Raw genomic sequence first — 19,447 nt, 5'->3', positions numbered from 1 at the left:
AAAAAAAAAACAATAATTAAAAAGAACCAAGAATAATTCCCCAGGTATGAGCGGCAAAAATAAGGTTATGGAAGAACTACCACCGAAAGCAATTAGATGGCTTGTTTAGACTTTCGATGCAGCTCTCTCCATCGGTTACTTCCCTGACAAATTGAAAACAACATTGATTAAAATGGTTCCAAAACCATTGAACTATTGACCAGTCTCACTGTTAGTGATCCAGGGGAAATTACGAGAGAGGGCTATAGCTATGAGATTACCATACATTTTAGAAGAAAACAACAGTATCTCACCATCCCAACACAGTTTTAGGAATCTTAAAGTAACTTCTGCAGCACCAGCTCTAATTTATGAAAAAAACAAACCAAACTCTCAGCTAGAATGAACAATGCTCTGTAGTACTAAGAGATGTACAAAAAGCATTACATAAGGTCTGGCATTTCGGCGTGATGTATAAAATACTACAGTTAAATCTTCCTAACTTCATGCACAAAACATTACGTGACTTCTTCTGTGATGGAGAAGCCAAAGTTAATGTAAACAGCTACTTAGGAGAAATTTTTAAGCTCAAAAGCGATGTGCCTCAGGGTAGTGTTCTTGCACCAACATTATACAGTATTCAGATAAATGACATGCCTCCTTCAAACCCATCTAACTTAAACATACAGTTTGCAGATGACATCACACAAATAGTTCCGTATCCAGGAAAGTCACAGTATTTAATGGCCCATAAAGTAGCTGAAGAAATACAGTAACTATATATATACGAGAGATAATAGAAATTGAAAACAAGCCAAAGTAAATTCACAATCATTCCAATGGCAGTGCGAAAAACAGAGGAAGTAACTATCGCAGGAGAAATAATACCATACCAAAACAAAGGAAAAGTCTTGGTGCTTACCCTAACAAACACGGGCGTCAATCAACACAAAAAAGTAATAATGGGGAAAGGACATCAAACATTAAAAGAACTGAGAAAATTCCATTAGTTACCAGGAAACCTGAAACGGCATTTAATTAAAACTCTAATTTCACCAATTATTGAACACCCAGCTATACCACTTGTAGGTACCAATAAAACCAACATGCGTAAACTTTAAGGAGTGCAAAATGAAAAACTGGGATTCACATATAATGAAAGTTACATGAAACAGCCAAACTGTTACCACTAAACATTAGACTATATAATCAAATTAAACTAGTATTGGAAAACTAGTACAACTACAGGACCAAAACTTTATAAACCTTATTAATGAACAAAACGAAAAGGTTTCATGCTTGGTTCCCGTCGGCACTTAAGGTGACCGATGGCGACCTTCTAGATGGAATTTACCTTGCTTACTTAAAAATTGTACTTACGTAAAACAGGGATGCCCAGATAGTGAGTATTGACATGAGAGTCATTAGGATGAATGTGAATGAATGTCATAAAGAATGGGGGTGTGAAGCATGAAAGATATTGGAGGAAGACTGAGTGAAAATCATATGAAGAACGTGGGAATGACAGTGTATGAGTGGAAGACAGCATGGAAGAGGCCTGGGTGTGGGATAAGGAAAGCAGGCTGTTATGCCCAGTGTCGGTCACTTAAAAAAAAAAAAATGTAACACATTACATACAAATGTTTGACTGATGACAGGGGTTAAACTGGTTTACTCTTCAATTCGAGGTTAATATATATATATATATATATATATATATATATATATATTTATATATATATATATATATATATATATATATATATATATATATAAGTTGCGTACTAGCTAGGGCTTCAGTTTCCAAGCGCCAAATGCTAAGCCACCAAAAAGCTAGGCTTCCTGAAGACGACGGTACCCTGGTGCACGAGGAAGAAACGGGAGGAAAACCAGTATAAAAACGAATAAATATAGCAAAGTTGAGAGCTGCCACCTATTAAAATTCAAACTCTTCATATTTCCTACAGATTCTTCTACTGAAGTAACAGCTGACGCCACTTACTCGCCATCCATCCATCTTTCCATCCAACCATCAGATCCAGTCTGATGATGGAACAAGGTAGTTCCAGAATGTCGTTGCACTTCGGGGAACCCCAGAAGAAACTCCCAGAAGACCATCCAAAAATTGTGCGGCAAAGAGAAACCGTACATAAGAAAGTCAGTAAAATAGAATATGCCATAGCTGCTCAACCTCGTATGCCTCCAAGAATATATACCCTATATATATATATATATATATATATATATATATATATATATATATATATATATATATATATATATATATGCAATTATAGAAAGAATGAAAAGGAATACACTAAGATAATATGGATGTATACAATGAACAAACATGGATGGTGTGCAGAAGAATGGATTTCAAAGTGAGACTGAGAGTACTGTTGGAAGAGGCAGACCTTACATGTTATGCAAGAGGAAACTGAAGCAGTATATTGGTGGGATAAAACGTAGACAATGAAGAATGCTTCACAGAATGATAGAGGTATATGAGAATAAAGCAGCTTAGAGGCGATTGTGTTATAGTCATCCCCTGTCACGGGAGTCCCAGGAGGGGGCAAGCTTTCCATGATGTTGCTGCTGATGATGATGAGGCGGAAATGAGGGTAAAGTTCCAGGAAAGGTTTGAAAAGAGAAAGAGGAAAGCTGGAAAGACGGGGTGCAGGAAAAGTTGATAGCGGTTAGCTGACGAACTGTCTTTTAAATGCATACAGAAGCTACTGTTATGACCTATTATTATTAGCAATGGAAAAGTTCATGGATACTAAGGCAACCAAAGCAACATAAATTGCCATTTCTGAAAGGAAGTAAATTGCCATTAGAAGCCACTTAAAACGCAGTCTAAGAACTCTAAAACTTTTATTCGCCTATACATATTTTTAGGGGGTGAGAAGTATGTGGGTACAAAATGGAGCCTCGTGATATAGACTGTGTGTTTGGTTAAGCCAAATCGAACTAATACAGACTGCCTCACCTCCACATTATTAGCGGTGGAGAAGTATATGGGCACAAAAGCAAGCCAGATGATGCAGGTTGTGTACATGGTGAAGCCGATGTGCTGACTCTCGTTGAACGCCTCGGGGATCTTACGGGTTAACACTGCATACACCGTGCATACCACGATCAGACCTGGGGGTAGCAGAGCAGAGGCGGTTGAGTGTTAGCAACAGTGTGTGTGTGTGTGTGTGTGTGTGTGTGTGTGTGTGTGTGTGTGTGTGTGTGTGTGTGTGTGTGTGTGTGTGTGTGTGTGTGTGTGTGTGTGTGTGTGTGTGTGTGTGTGTGTGTTTAGGTGGGGTGCTATTGTGTTTTGCTATTGGTAGTGGCAGTTTAGTGATGGTGGAGAGGTGATGACATTAGTGTATTGATTTATGGAAAAAAATAATAATTCAAAAACAGAAAGGGAAGAGAGAAAGAAACAAAGGCTAGGCTTGCAAGAAATAATATTCTTTCCAGGAAAAGAAAAAAAATAACAGGCAAATTCAAGGGCTGTTCATTTGAGTTGCTTGTAGTAGATGCGTTTGACGTGCGTTGTAGGTTATGTGGCGCGTTAGTTTTAATGTTAGGAAGGTCTGCAAAGTGTCAGCAGTGGGGGTGTTAGTAGTAGAAGTTCTAGAAATAGTATATCTGGCGGATGGTAGAGTGTGTAGAGTGCTGGTCGTGTTGTTGGTAGTGGTGGCAGTGGAGGGCGCTAGCTAACACTCCTCAGGAAGGTATAAGGTACAGGTATAAGGGTATATGAATGGTGGTAGTAGGAAAATAACTTGGAATGGTTGGGTGTGTAGTATGTTGGTATTGGAGGTGTAAGTAGTAGAAATGGTAGGAGGTGTAGTACCTTCGTTGTGTGAGTATGAGTTCAGGTGTTAGTACAGTGTGCAGTGTGCTGGTTCTGGAGGTGAAAGTAGAAGAGCTCGTGGGTGTGTAGTGTGTTGGAAATGGTAGTGTTTCTGCCAATGTCAGAGGTGCTGTCTTTACTCCAAACAGCACAGGCTTCACATGCCATACAAATACTGGGGATAGTAGTGGTAGTCGTGTTGCTAGTAGAGTTGGCAAAATGTGTAGTGTCTTGGTTGTGGTAGTATAAGTGAAGATAATTGTTTGGTGTGTCCGAATGTTGGTACTAGACGTGTAAGTAATACAGATGGTAAGGTAGGCAGTATCCTGGTTGTGGGAGGGTAAGTGTGGGTGCTGGTATCAGCTTAATGTGGGAGAGATCTCTAGTAGCGAGGGAGTTCTTGTGTCGCGGACGTTATGCTTCAGCAAATGGAACTACAAAAGCAACCCGGTTCCGAGTTACTTGAGATGGGCGTGAGTGCAGAATATTGTTGGTGACAATATCAGGTGTCAAAATGAACCATACTGATATTTTGCACAGGGCGAATGAAGTGGAGTTGGCCATACTGTACCTTTCTTATGTTTTCTTGTTCTTATTTTTTATATTTGTTTAATTTAGCGAAGTTTTTCCTGTCATGCTTTTGTAAGCATTGTGTAGGGATAGCGCCAAAGCAACCATAAGCCTCAACTAATATTATCCTTCGTAACTCCCAAAGTCGGATATATATATATATATATATATATATATATATATATATATATATATATATATATATATATATATATATATATATATATATATATATATATATATATATATATATATATATATATATATATATATATATATTACGCGTTCAGCCTTAATCCTCATGCCTGTTAATCCCCAAAACATCTCCTAATGGAACATAACGCTACTACACTAAAACACAATTGATAAAAATCACGAATTCTCCAAATTCCTCTTTTTTTCTCTCTCTCTCTTAGACCTTTCTAATATATTGCAAAACCGATGACTTTTTTTTTTTTTTCTTTAAGAAAGAGGTTTAGTTCTCCACTATGTCGGATGCACGGTATGCACTCCCCGACAAAAGACAAAGGTAAGAGGTCAGGAAGAGGTCAACTTATCCGATTTAGTCAAAGTTGGTGGAAGGGTAAAGGGTGAACAATGTGTTTTAAGTCTGAGAATAATCATTCGAAAATTAAGGTCAAAGCATACTGTCAAACTATCGGCATGTTAACTCAAACAGTTGTTATTCAGTTTGGGATAAACCGGTGGGACGATATCGCGTCAGCCATAGAATAAATTATTCAATTTTGAATACAGAAAGACAAAGATCTATGTCACTGGAGAAGATGAACTTAATCGTTTTGATCCAATTTGAACTAAACCTGCGGGAGGGATTCATGGTCACGCAAGGGCGAAATGTCAAATCTGAGATCAATCAATGAAAGTCAAGGTCACAGAGTGGTCAAAAGTTTGGACAAAGACAGATTGTGAGGCGTGGATGTTGCGCTCTCTCATTGCTTCTTCTTGTTATTCTCTCTAGAATATATTATTCGGCTCAAGAAGGACCTTTCAGACTGGAATGGGTTAGTTAGGGCCTTCATTAATCCCTTTAATACGACGACACTCTGAAGCTGAAAAATTTACATCTCATTTGGAGCTTTCATACATAAAGACTTTTTAAAAAATCAGTAAAAGAAATGTAAAACCTATTTAATACACTGCATGAAGATGTAGGAACGGCACTACATCCAAAACCATCGGAACAATGTCAGTGCAGTGAAACTACATAATCTCATTCTACAGTTCTAGTGCACCAACCACGCAGAACACAAAAGTATTCCACAAAAGAAAAATATAAAATACTGTATATATGGATGGTATTACATGTAGTTTTACTGCCTTGGTTTTGTTTCGGTGATCCTGGTCGTACATCTCCATACATGTTACAAACTGTTTTTTTATTCATGTTATTTATGTATTCCTGTGCCTTGTATCCTTCTTATGATACCTCTTCGTGGTGGTTATATAATCGGTGACGATCTCTTCAAGTTTTCATATATCCCTCAGTCCTGATCCTACGAGACATCAGACTGCAGGAGAAGGGAAACCTTGGCCTTCAGGGTTCACGTCCAGATAAGCCTGGGACCGCAGTAATAAACCTACATGTTTTCTTTTATTCTTTATTTCCTGTTCCTTATGTCTGCACATGAAATTTGGCGAGTCATTGTAAGATTTCCTCTCTCCTAAATTTTGGGGTATGTTTGTGTTCCCAATTTAGAATCCCTTCATATAAAATGCTGTCTTCAGTACCCATATGTTTTCCTGTCTCCCACTTGCCTCGTATTACATGGTTGTGTTTGGGAGATATGCATGTGCTAGGTCGATCCTGTATTTCGTATTTTATATTTTTGTGATCTTAGTTTATGAGTATAGCAGAGTGGTGTTAACTGCCTCTCTCATGTGGAGGTAGCTAAGTGTATGTGCGTGTGCTTCTCTCTCTGTCTGTCTGTCTGTCTCTCACCTATGGGATATGCGAGGGCAATCACATAGGATGCGTTGATGGATGCGGCACACACGAGGAAGTTGTCTTCCCGCACAAGGTAGTGGTGAATGGCTCGAGGAGGACTCACCACCCACCACACTGCCATCACCACAACCTGAAAAGAACAGAGTGCACGTACTGGCAGATGGAGCACAAGCTCACCATTAAGACCATCAGCCCATGGACTTCATATTTACCTTACTCCTGCAACAATCAGATGTGCTTATTAAGCGCTGGGGAGTACCCTGGCAGTGAAGGGGTTAATGAAGGCTAATACCTACCCCTCTCGTTCGAAAGTCTCTCCTCAGTCTCTCCTCAGCAAAATGGTCATCCAGAGAAAGAAAGAATAAAAGTAAAATAAAACATCGTAGTGAAGGGACTAATCTTTTGATATGGGTCAGACGACATTTGGAGGAATCTCCACCCGTCACAACAGTCTTAAATTACGACAAAGTTTAGACGGTGGCTAGTCCTTATATGCACTGTATCAGCACCTAGGATCATCAACGGTCTGCTGGCGGACCTTCTTCCACATACTAACATGTGTTGCTTAAAATTTTAGCGCATTGCTCGAGGATCTCTCACAATCTGCCGCATTCCTGACATTACAACCTGTACATAAAGAATAATAAAGGTAGTGTCCACAACATTCTTAACATCATGTGTCTGCACGGTCAGGAAGTGTTTTTGTGTAAAATTAAAAAAAAATGTTGAGAGGCTGCAAAACATAACTCTTCAATATAAAGAGAAGTTAAAGAAAGCTAAAACATACGAGTGGCTTCATCAGTTCAGCTGCATTGACTAACAATGTGTAGAAGACAAGACATAATCAGCATGAAAAACAGTCTGAGAGTTAACCCATAACGAGAGTACCGGTAACCTGTGGGGTAGGCGGTGGCTCAGTCAGTAGAGAGGTGACCTGCAGTCCTACCAGACTCAGGTTAAAATCCCGCTGGGACTGGGAACACTTTAAAGGATATGAATGTAATACAAACAGACTTTACTGATCTACCAGAAGACCCGCCGACATTTCATAAAAATACCCCAGCTAATACCAATACACCAGTCCTGTATGAGACAGCCCTTGCATGTATTCAGTATGGACGGTTGGTGTTAGCGCTGAAGTGGTGACGTGTAGGGGTGTATGGTATGTAGGAGGGCTACTGGGCCTTGGGAGCAGGCTGTGAAGCCTATGCTCAGAGTCGGACACATAAAAAATAAAAATTGAGTTTGGACAAAAAAACAAAGACAAAAATAAATACGGAGCCTGTTCATCAACGAATGCTGTGTGCCCTAAACAGTGGTGATGGGAGAATAGGGAGTGCAGAGTTCAGAGTAGCACTGGCAACAACACTGGTGAAAGATGTTAGAGATGCAACACTGCGGCAAAGAAAGGTTGAGGGGAATCATTGAGAGGAAGGGAGATGAATTATAAATCCTCTGACTTTCAGTGTTTATGTGTTGTAGCCTATATAGTTAATCTCCCTCCCTTCACTCCCTTGCAATATGAGAGCTATACTTCACACGGGGAAGAATAAGACCCCGATAAAACGTCATCAACTGAGCTGGATTAAATTGACGGTTTGTTTGTTTGCCTGTCTGCATGTCTCTTGTGTCTGTCTATCAGTCTATCTCTTGGTCATTTATTTTTCACATCGATCTTTCACACTTTCATCGTAAGTGGGACGAAGTACAGCCTTAATCCTGACAGAAAAGGAGGACATAGGGTAAAACCGAAAACAGTGTCTGGCTTGACAATAAATTTGGTAAAAAAATATTTATTTCTTAGGGCAAATTCCAGTAGTATTTCCACCTGCTTTGAGCCACCAGGTTTCACGGAATCTCCTCCTGTTGGGTTGGGCTGCACAGTTCTTATTTGTTTTTCTTCGTCGTGCTTCTTTTCATCTCTCTCTCTCTCTCTCTCTCTCTCTCTCTCTCTCTCTCTCTCTCTCTCTCTCTACCTGAAATAAGAGGAACAGTTCAGCAACCTAAGGCACATTCCGATTAATGTATGTTTGAATTATTTTGAAGCTGAATCTTGGGTTAATCTGTGTGTGTGTGTGTGTGTGTGTGTGTGTGTGTGTGTGTGAAAAAGTTTACCAGTAATTATATTACCATAACCTTGGATAAAAACTGTTTAGGTTGATTTTGGTAGTGAAACTCTGACCTCGCCCTGAAACTTTTGATCTACTGTTCTAAAAACAAACAAGAATCGGCGCCAAGGGAAAGCAAACCCGTCTTCGGGAGTCATTTTAGTGCTGACATAAAACCACAACAGGATATCTAGTCAAAGATGCCACATATCAATATGGGAGTAAATCAAGTGAAAACTGACGATTTTATGCCCATTTGAAATTTTAGACCCAACCCACCTAACACTGACCCCCCTACAGCTAACTGGGGGGGTGACCCCCATGATGTAATGAGGCATGTTATAGGATGCAGATTTGAAAGATGCACTTTTAGATTTTGGTTTCATGTCGATATGACGAATTTGAAAGGAGTTATGGCGTAAAAACGATTTTTACCAGTCCCCATTTTTTTTTTCCCTACAGCCTGGGCCTTGACCCAGTTTGGCCCCAAATTTAATCAAGTGATCAAAATGTCATAGCCCACCATCCCTGTAATTATACTCAAAATCGCACAGGTAGTTTTCGCGAGAAGTTGTTAACAGAAATACGGACAGACAGACAGATCAACCAACCAACCAACAAACAAACAAACAGACAAACAAATCGAGTGAAAACAATACCCATCCCCAAGCTCCTCCGGGGAGGGGACGGTTAAAAAGTTAACCTCTTGTTGTTCCTCTCCCTCTGTATCAAACTTTGTATAAATTTGATAAAACCAGTACCCGTTTTTTTTTCTCCCTACTGCTTGGATCTCGGCCCAGTTTGGCCCTAAATTTAATCAGGTGATCAAAATGTCATAGCCCACCATCCCTGTAATTTTACTCAAAATTGCACAGGTAGTTATCACGAAAAGTTGTCGACAGAAACACAGACAGACAGACAGACCAACCAACCAATCGACCAACCAACCAACCAATCGACCAACCAACCAACAAACAAACAGATAAACCAAGTGAAAACAATATACGTCCCCAAGCCCCTCCAGGGAGGGGACGAGTAAAAATTTAACCTCTTGCTGTTCCTCTCCCCCTCTCTCAAACTTTGTATAAATTTGATAAAACTGTTACAGTTACTCTGTTCACACGCGTGCTCTCTCTCTCTCTCTCTCTCTCTCTCTCTCTCTCTCTCACACACACACACACACACACACACACACACACACACACACACACACAGAAAAGTGAATAAACAATAATAAATCAATGGACTTACTGGCTGAATGTTTGTGTACTACAGAGGACACATGATAAACAAGCACAGACGGACAAATTAATACAAGTATATTTCTCTGCCTGTCTGTCAGTATAATTCTACACACACACACACATACACACACACACACATATATATACAGTGTATATATATATATATATATATATATATATATATATATATATATATATATATATATATATATATATATATATATATATATATATATATTTTAGTGGTAGGTGGGGGCGCTCACCATCCACTCACTCAATATAGTGCTGCTCTCGGGTGTCTGCTCTTTTCTCTCCTCTCTCCATTTCTTCCTTCCTCTTCTATCTTTCTTTACTTCTTTCTTTCCTCGTCCTTCTGCCTACGGGTGACTTTACACTCCCTCTTTTGTCTTTCTTTCTTCACATTCTTTCCTCTTCTTTCTACCTATGGGTGACTCTACACTGAGTGACAAGTCTAATGGTTTCCTGTACACAAGTAAACCATTTACTACGCTGGGTGGTAACCATAAAACCAAATTATGGCACCTAGTGGTTTAGTGGGTAATTACAGCACTCCAATCGGATTGAGCCGGTGAATATTTATATCCAAGGGATGGTTGGGGTTATTGTTCATGTAATGCCACTCAGGAATGAGTGAGGCTGGTCACTCTCATCTTAAATGTCAGGACCAAATTGCCTAGCCCCGGGCTTCTACGCTCCTCATGGGGCAACGTAGAATTGGATGATGGATGGATGGACGGATATATATATATATATATATATATATATATATATATATATATATATATATATATATATATGCGGGAGATAGCTGATCGAGTTTGAGCAGAGGGTGTTGCGATGGTTTGGGCATATGGAGATAATGGATAATGAGCGATTGGTGAAAAAGATAACTAGGTCTGATGTGAGAGATGTAAGGCTGAGAGGAAGACCACGAATAGGATGTATGGATAGTATGAAGAGAGCGTTGGATGCGAGAGGGATGTCTGTTGAGCAAGGAAGGGTGGTTGTGCGTGATAGAAATGAATGGAGAGAAATTGTGAATAAATGAATGATGACACAGCCCTGAGGGGACATTCTGCCGCATTTGTCTGATCAGCTGATCAGGTCAGGTGCGGGTAAAGGGATGGGTATGATGTGGCAGGGGTAAACCAACTCTGCTGTCGGCCATGCTGCGGGTGTCACTGATTGCACTGCGCAATTGACCCTTGTGCGGTGTGGTGCGGTGAGGACCTGTCCCTTCTCCCCTTTGGGGCTGAGATGCGAATGAATGTATTTGAGTGGATGAGTAAATTGGGAGTGTGTCGTTCTGTCTCGGCTACCTCCCTTTCCTTGGGGGATGCAGCCTAGGTAGGTAGGTAGGTAGAGAGAGAGAGAGAGAGAGAGAGAGAGAGAGAGAAATACAAGTAGATCATAACGAGCACCGATTTAGCAGAAGCCCGAGGAAACTGAATAATATTTTTGCCCAGTTTAAAGGGAAATTTCCGTCATAATAAGTATAATTCCGTTAAGGAAATTCCCTTCCAAAAACCACCTAATTACCTGAAAAAGACCCGTAAATGGAGCACATCATCGACCCTATACCGGAAACACTCCCCTGACTGGCGGTGTGCAGTGTTGACACACGTCTCCGCCAAGCATGCAGTCTTCACATGATCCACCAACTATGAACAATTGCTCGGCGTGTGTGCGGCTTTGCCTTGGTGTTGCGGTCTTACTTGTGTTATTTTTTAATGAACCAAAGCTTTTATGGATCATGCCTAAGGTTCAGGAAAAGAAGGAGGGAGTGAGGCTTTCTCTCAGACGGATTTGGAAAAAATTGAGATGATGGAGCACCACCCCTGATGCTCTCCAGCCCCACTGTCACCCGTGTACCACCTCAAGTGCTGATGAAGAGTGACTTTGACAGTGACTAACGACATCCAGGCCGCCTGATACAGGTTTGGAGGGGCTACTATGGCTACCTGCGTCAGGCATATTTTTTTCTGCAAGGTGTACTGCAGAACCACTACTTTTGGAGGCAAGCCTCACTGTAATTTACTTTACATATCTGCTATGCTACCGTATTTGGTACACTACTATCCTCACTTTATTCTTTATGTGTGCATATTTCATTACTAAGTCAGTACTGTATGTATCACTGTTAACATGTACACAATACTGCATTTAAGTGGGGGTATAAATCATGGGTTCAGACTGCTGTGTGTAGCATTGAGAGTTTGCATAGTCTGCTAGGTTAGGGTGCACATAGTACTCGGCTTGACCGTTGACTTCAAGGATTTAGCAGAAAGTACCTCAAAACACCGGAAAGTTTCCCTTATACTGAAGGTTGATTACGAACTCGATTTAGTGGAGAATTCGAGATAACCAAATAGGGGTTTGCTGAATTAGTTGTTTAAATCTACTATGCATATATATAGATAGATAGATAGATAGATAGATAGATAGATATAGATATATATAGATAGATAGATAGATAGATAGATAGATAGATAGATAGATAGATAGATAGATAGATAGATAGATAGATAGATAGATATAGATACAGATACAGATATATATATATATATATATATATATATCCACTTCCTCATTTGTCAGTCTGTCTCTCCATGTGATTCCGCATGCTCCTCTCAAATAACCCATTTCCACTGCTCTCACTCTTGACTTCTGTCCCTCCAACAAGGTCTAAGCTTCACTTCTATACGTTAGAGTTGGTATCACAATACTGTCACGCGGCAACTTTTTCACTTCCATGCTCACTTCCCAGTTTCTTATCACTGCTTTTAAGGAGCCAGCAACCTTTCTTCCTTGTTGTACCCTTTCAAGCACTTCACCCTCTAAACTTCCATCCTTACTCATCACACTACCCAAGTACTTAAACTCACTCACATTTTCCACTTCCTCCTCATCCAACCTCACTGCACATTCACTGACACTATTTCTCTCGAAGGCCACAACTTTACTCTTCCCTAAATTCACCTTTAGATTCCATTTCTTACACACTCTCCCAAACTCATCCACCAAACCTTGCAGCTCCCCTTCATTTTCACTTAACAATACAGTATCATCTGCAAACAACAGTACAGGGAGTTTCCAAGCACTGTCCTCTCTCAATAGGGCTGCTTCAACATCCACTACCCTACCCTGTATAACCCCAACCATATAGAGATTGAACAACCATGGAGACATGACACATCTCTGTTTCAATCCAATCTTCAGACAGAAAAATTCACTCACTTCACTATCCACACACACTGCAGGCTTAGCAACCTTATATATACTCTTCACGGCATTCAACAACTTACCATTTACTCAATATATTCTTAATACTTTCCACAGTCCTTGTCTTTCTACCCTATCATATGTTTTCTCCAAATCTATAAAGGCCTCATACAACTTCTTCCCCTTCTCTAGAAACTTTTCCACTAAAGACCTAAGACAGAATATCTGATCTACACAGCTCTAGAAACTTTTCCACTAAAGACCTAAGACAAAATATCTGATCTACACAGCCTCTTCCCTTCCTAAAACCTCCCTGTTCTTCTCCAACCAATTCCTCATTTATTTCCCTAACTCAGTCAATAAGTATCCTACCATATACTTTTCTTTTACACTAAGAAGACAAATGCATCTATCACCACACACTTCTTTTCCCCCTTTTCCTTTGTACAGGGGAATAATTACACCTGACTTCTACTCCTCTGGGACTCTACTTTCCTCCCAGGCAAATCTGCACATCTTCCACATCCATTCTACAACTACCTCTCCCCCAGCTGTTCAACATTTCACCACACACTCCATCAATTCCTGGTGCTTTCCACATTTTGCTTCCACAACTTCCATCCTACTGATTTCTTTCTCTCTTCCCATCTTCCTCCGTCTCCCAGCCATTCCCCAGCCACTTATACTCACATTACTTTCATTCTCTATGTTCAACAATTCCTTTAAGTGTTCTCTCCATCTGCTCACGTTTTCTCCCTTCTCCACTATAGTCGCAGCACATGACTCTGTTTTCATTATCGTACCTAGGCAACCTACCTGTCCTCAGTGCGTCTGATTTCGTATCATATTATACATAGGTGGGCAGTACCGAGGTACAAAAGTACCGAGTTACATTACCGAGTTACAATTCGAGTACCGGTTGCAGTAGTGACATTACTTTTTTCGTCATGTACCGAAACTGGTACTTACAGTACATTTTTATGCATATTTTGTCAGTACCCGGTACCGGTACATTTTATTTATCTATCTATTCATGCATCGTGTGATTAAAACAAGGTGAGGAGAAGGCCTACATGGCGGTGCTGCTGCCGACCCTGGCCATGTGCCTCAAGAAATCAAAAGAGGTGAAGGAAAGCGCCGATCTGACGGTGTGCTAGCCCCTAGTGAATGCAGTGATTGGAGGTGTGGAAGGCAGGTTCGGCCATCATTTCAAGGACATTGACTGCCTGCTTGCTGCTGCCTTTCATCCCCAATTCAAGCTATCGTGGCTGGCGTGGTTAGGGAATCTGCCTCCTACAACGTAGAGAAAATGAGGAGGAGGGTGGAGAAGATGGTGTCACTACTGGAGAGCAAGCTAGAGGACGCGGAGAGCAGCACCACTGATGATGATGAGCAGGATGTCAAGGATGAGTTTTTCGAACCCCTCTATGTAAAAGGGAGGAAGAAAAGGGAGACTGGGATAAAGCTAGTAAAGGAATATTTGGAGAAACTCCAGAAACATAAAATCAACAAGGACTGCTTTCCTTGCATGGTTTTCAGAGACGCATTTGTAACTTATGACACGCCCATACCATCCAGTGCTGCTGTGGAACGTCTGTTTTCATGGGGTAAGGACGTGCTCAAACCAATATGGGCGGGACTCAGTGATTATCATTTTGAAGTGTTCGTTTTCCTCAAAGGCAACACTGGAAAAGAAAATTGAAGTGCACTGTGTAATTGTTAATCGGATTATTGTGCATGTAATGACACGATGTAGTCATAAAATTGTGTTTATTTTGATAAACATTAAACTAGTGTATAAGAACGTGAATTACAGTGGCCGGTTAAACTTTAATGATCTATGTACTGAAAGTACGGGACTTAACGGTCACAAAACCTTATGCTTTAGTCACCCCATAGTTAATGTGACTGTCACAATTGTCTGACATCTTTCATCTCTCCTCAGGTCTGGCTTTGTTGACAAGACTGGTCTCTGGGTCCTCGGTGTGGTAACACACACACGCACACACACAAAACAAAAAACAATACTGAGCAAGTTTACTTTATTCATATTCATGTACCGAGTACCGAGTACCGAGTCGGTACTCGGTACTTTTTTGTTTTTGTTCCGGTACCTGTAGTGACACTACAATTTTAGGCAAGTAAGAGTACCATTACCGACGGTACTTTTTGTGTACCTGGTGCCCACCTCTGATATTGTACACGAATCATATTATTATACACGAATATATTATACACAAATATTATTATACACGAACATATTATACACAAATATTATTATACACGAACATATTATACACGAATCACACGTGTATCATTTACACGAAATCGGAAGCACTGTTGACAGGTAGGTTGCTAGGGTACGTTAATAACAACCTCAAAGTCGTGCGCCATGACTATACCGTAGTAATCTACCATTTCCATCTTTCACTCCCTGACTAACTTCTTTGACACCCTGTCTAACTCTCTTTACCTCTTTCCAGAACATTTTCTTACATTCCCTCCACATTACACTCAAATTCCTTCCAAATTCCTCACCCACTCTCTTCTTTCTCTTACTAATCTTTTCACCTCTCTCTTCCTTTCTACATATAACTCTCTCTTCTGTCTCTCAACTTCTTCCACGACCTTGATTCTAATGCACTCACTATATGCTTTCTTCTTTTGTGCCACAGCTTACCTCACCTCTTCATTCCACCATACTGTTCCTTGCACCCCCTTTCATCTTCTCTTCACCCCACACACCACCTCACATGCTGCACAGATTTCTTCTGTGAACATCTTGCACACACCATCCACGTCCCCCATCTGCTCCAATCCATATTTACCCAATCGCTCCTCCACTTCTCTTATGTATTCTGCCTTTTTTCCATCCTCTTGTAACTTTTCCACCCTCCTTGCATTAACCACTTCCTCCTGTCCTTCCCTTCTTCTATTCCTCCATTTCATTTGAACCCTGGTCCTCACCACCACCAAGTGGTGGTCAGAAAGTCCACTCCCCCAGCCTCTGTATGCTCTTGCATTTATAACACACCTTCTCATCCTACCATCCACACACACATAATCAGTCACTGCCTTCCGTTCATTCAGTTCAACACCTACCCTTATCATCACTCGTCACATATAGCCTACCCGTTGATAATTTTGTGCCTGAAGAGGGTATGCTTGCATAAGTTCACAGCTAGAGGACAACAGAATCCACCTTGACCTAGACAGCAAGTGGGCATAAACAAATTTGTAAGCATGACGATATGAAGGAGGGTTGCTTGGGGGTGCTGACAATAACTCCTTTTTTTAAGTATGATCGAAGAAGATGGAATTGTAGCAGATTCACTTTCAGATACAGGAGTAGAGGTTCAAAACTGACATGCCCTCTTATTTTACCCAATGTAAAAACAAGGTTACCCAAACGTGTTGTAATGCAAAGGTTATTTGCTTTGCCAGAAAGATAACTCGAAAGACCTTAGCAAATACTCACCAATTAGTTTAATATCAGTTATTCAAAAACTCCACTAAGGTCATTACGAAGATGAACAAGAAATTTCAAAGAAAACCAACCTAATGAACAGGCAGAATTCTGAAGATGGTATTCGATTTTCGATCTCTACACACAATGAATCAGCTAATTGAGGAACCAAAGAACATAAACCGCGGTGCAATGGTTTTATCGATTACGAAAATGCTTTAGACTCAGTGGAACACAGGAAGTGTAATTTCACTGCGAGGCAAGTAGTAAACGAGAACATTGTAAAGCTGCTTGAAAACATTTAAGAAGAGGGACCTGCTACTATTAGGCAATGCTGGGAACGCTACTAATAAAAAGTAGCGGCGTTCCAATTCCCATTACTAGCTCGAAAAAGTAGTGGCGTTACTGGTTTCGCACTTGATACGAAATGTAGCGGTGCTCACGCCCCCGCTACTTTGGATAAGAAAAAGGTAGAGGAAGGAAAGGTTAACAAAAATCTGTGAAATGGCAATACATTATATACTGTTTTCGATAATATTAGTCAGTCTAAGTCGTTGTGTTGTGTACCAGTAATGTCAGTATATACTTATATTGAAAAAAAAACAAAAATCATATACATGTCGGTGTCACTTTAATGAAGCATAGGGCCGAAGGTACGGGAAAAGCTATTTACTGTATAATGTAACAAATGTTCTTTTACATTGTTACTTAGTATACCTACTGAAAGTAACATACGTAAATAAAAGGCAAAAAAATGTGGCCTACCACTGATACACATTATATAGATTTACTATATTTTCACTGATACCTATTTTAGATGTGTACGAAAACGAAAGTAAAAATGAACTGGGGCTTTCTTTTAAAGGCTATTTACAGTATACAATAGCAATGTTTTTTTTTTTTCCCATTACTTTAAACTGAAAGTAACATACTGTTACGAAATAATAACGTAGTAAGAATTCGTCTGATAGAGTGGGGGAGAGAGCGGGAGTTAGAGACGGGGATAGTTAGAGGTGTGTGTGTGTGTGTGTGTGTGTGTGTGTGTGTGTGTGTGTGTGTGTGTGTGTGTGTGTGTGTGTGTGTGTGTGTGTGTGTGTGTGTGTGTGTGTGTGTGTGTGTGTGTGTGCTTTGCCTACATCCAGCTGACATCCTTATTTATCTTTACTTAATTTAAATGATCGATAATTAACTAACAAATTCCTGTCTAATTATTGCACATTACTAATAAATAATAATTAATAAATAACTGATGTAATATAGAACAAATATCATTAAATGACAGAATTGACCAAAGTATTATTTTTCGTCATTAATAAATACAACAAACCGTCGGCATATCTGTATTTACTCACCGACTCCGGACCTGTATTCGTCGCGTGCGTAGCGAGGAGCGCGGTAACGCGTGAGTACGGCCAAAAAGTAGCGGCGTTCTCAGTTCCGTTACTGGCTAAAAAAAAGTAATAGCTTTGCCACCATCGCTATTAAAATAGTAGCAGCGCTATTCCCAGCTTTGCTGTTAGGTTACATAAAGACTTAGAAAAAATTACGATTGAAAAAAGGCGTGCGTTAGTGAGATACAATACCATGAAAATTATATACAGCATGTCTTGAAAACATTTTCAGAAAGCTACAGTGAGAGAACAAATGAGCAATCATAGATCGAGAATACTTAAACCATTAAAGAATTTCAGATGACATTGTCCCGTTCTCAGAAACAGCAGAGCCATTGCAAGAAATGTTAACTTACCTAAATAATGTCTCAAAGCAGGGCTAGATGAACCGAAGTAAAACTAATGCTTAATCCAAGTACACCAAAAGAGTGTCATAAAAATAAATGAAGAAATATTTGAAGAACTTTGCTTGGGGGAAATACTAAAACAAACGAAAGATAATAAAAACGAAATAAAAAGATGCATTGCAACTGGACGGAAAGCTTTTGGTAAACACAGAAACATAATAGCTTCCCAGTATGTACGAAACAAAAATTATATAATGAATGTATAATCCCAGCTATGACGTAAGGTTGTGAGGCCTGGAAATCAGTGGAAAACAAACTAAATAGTTTTCAAATAGCACTCGAAAGGTTAATGTTAGGAATAAGTTTGAGAAACAGGAAGAAATAAATATGAGGTAGAGAGCAGATTGAATTCAAAGACATTATTGAAGTCATGAAAGAACAGAAATGGAGGTGTCCAGGTCATGAAGCAAGAATGAGGGATAACCGACAGAGCAAAAGGCTGACTGACTGGACTCCAGGAGATTGCAAGCGTAGCAGAGGAAGGCCAGACAGGAGGTGGAGAGATGAGATAAAGAAGTTTGCAGGCAAAACCTCGAAGAGATTGGCTCAGTTACGGAATTCGTGGAGGAGGCTGGGGGTGGCTTTCTTCAGCAGTGGACTTGCAATAGCTGATGTTGATGTTGCTCAGATTAGGAGAGTTCCACAGTAATGAAGAAGCTAGCTCGTGATAGCTGTATCTGTCCCTTCCAATTTGAAATATCTCTCCCGAGCCTTTATAATTATGTCAGTGTAGCAAGGCTGAAATATCACATTCCCTATTGAGTGAAGCTAAAACACATGAACAGGTGTAAAAGAACAAGAAAATACAACCAACCTGTACACAGATGGCGAGTGAGCATATACAGAGCTGTGATCGTGGTGATATGAAGGAGGGTCGCTTGGTGGTGCGCTTGCCTGCGTTGAATATCCTGCTGATGCGGTTGGTCTTGGTGAGCAGGGCGCTGTACACCACCGTGAAGCAGAACCCAAGGCCGAACCGCTGCACACCACACACCACTGCTGATGGCTGGGGGAGAGAGAGAGAGAGAGAGAGAGAGAGAGAGAGAGAGAACTTTCACCTTATGATCTCGAATTATCCTGACATGATACAACCAAATCTTACTTAATTTGGTCTTTACATTCAGCCGCTGCACACCAGTGCAAGCATGCATTTCATTAGGGCGCAAAGTCTAGTATGCTATTATTTCATTTGGGAGCCATATACCACTTCATTTGGGCTCCCACAT

The 19,447-nt window shown here is 40.3% G+C and overlaps 1 protein-coding gene across 1 annotated transcript in view; it reads right to left on the bottom strand.

Moving 5' to 3' along the window:
• LOC145400735 (metabotropic glutamate receptor 6-like) overlaps positions 1-19,447 on the bottom strand; it is a 281,737-nt gene that overhangs the window by 17,355 nt on the left and 244,935 nt on the right. The window contains exons 14-16 of the mRNA XM_080273169.1: positions 19,036-19,227; positions 6,357-6,492; positions 2,969-3,123 (exon numbers count right to left, since the gene is read on the bottom strand). Of these exons, the coding sequence (XP_080129295.1) occupies positions 2,969-3,123; positions 6,357-6,492; positions 19,036-19,227 (483 nt within the window). The remainder of the gene's footprint in view (positions 1-2,968; positions 3,124-6,356; positions 6,493-19,035; positions 19,228-19,447) is intronic.

This window comes from Coenobita brevimanus, chromosome 53 (genome assembly GCF_032717465.1).
Source record: "Coenobita brevimanus isolate Jiangsu-jjx chromosome 53, ASM3271746v2, whole genome shotgun sequence".
NCBI lineage: Eukaryota > Metazoa > Arthropoda > Malacostraca > Decapoda > Coenobitidae > Coenobita > Coenobita brevimanus.
Note: the sequence above shows the minus strand (reverse complement) of the source record. Positions and strands in the feature narration are given on the sequence as shown.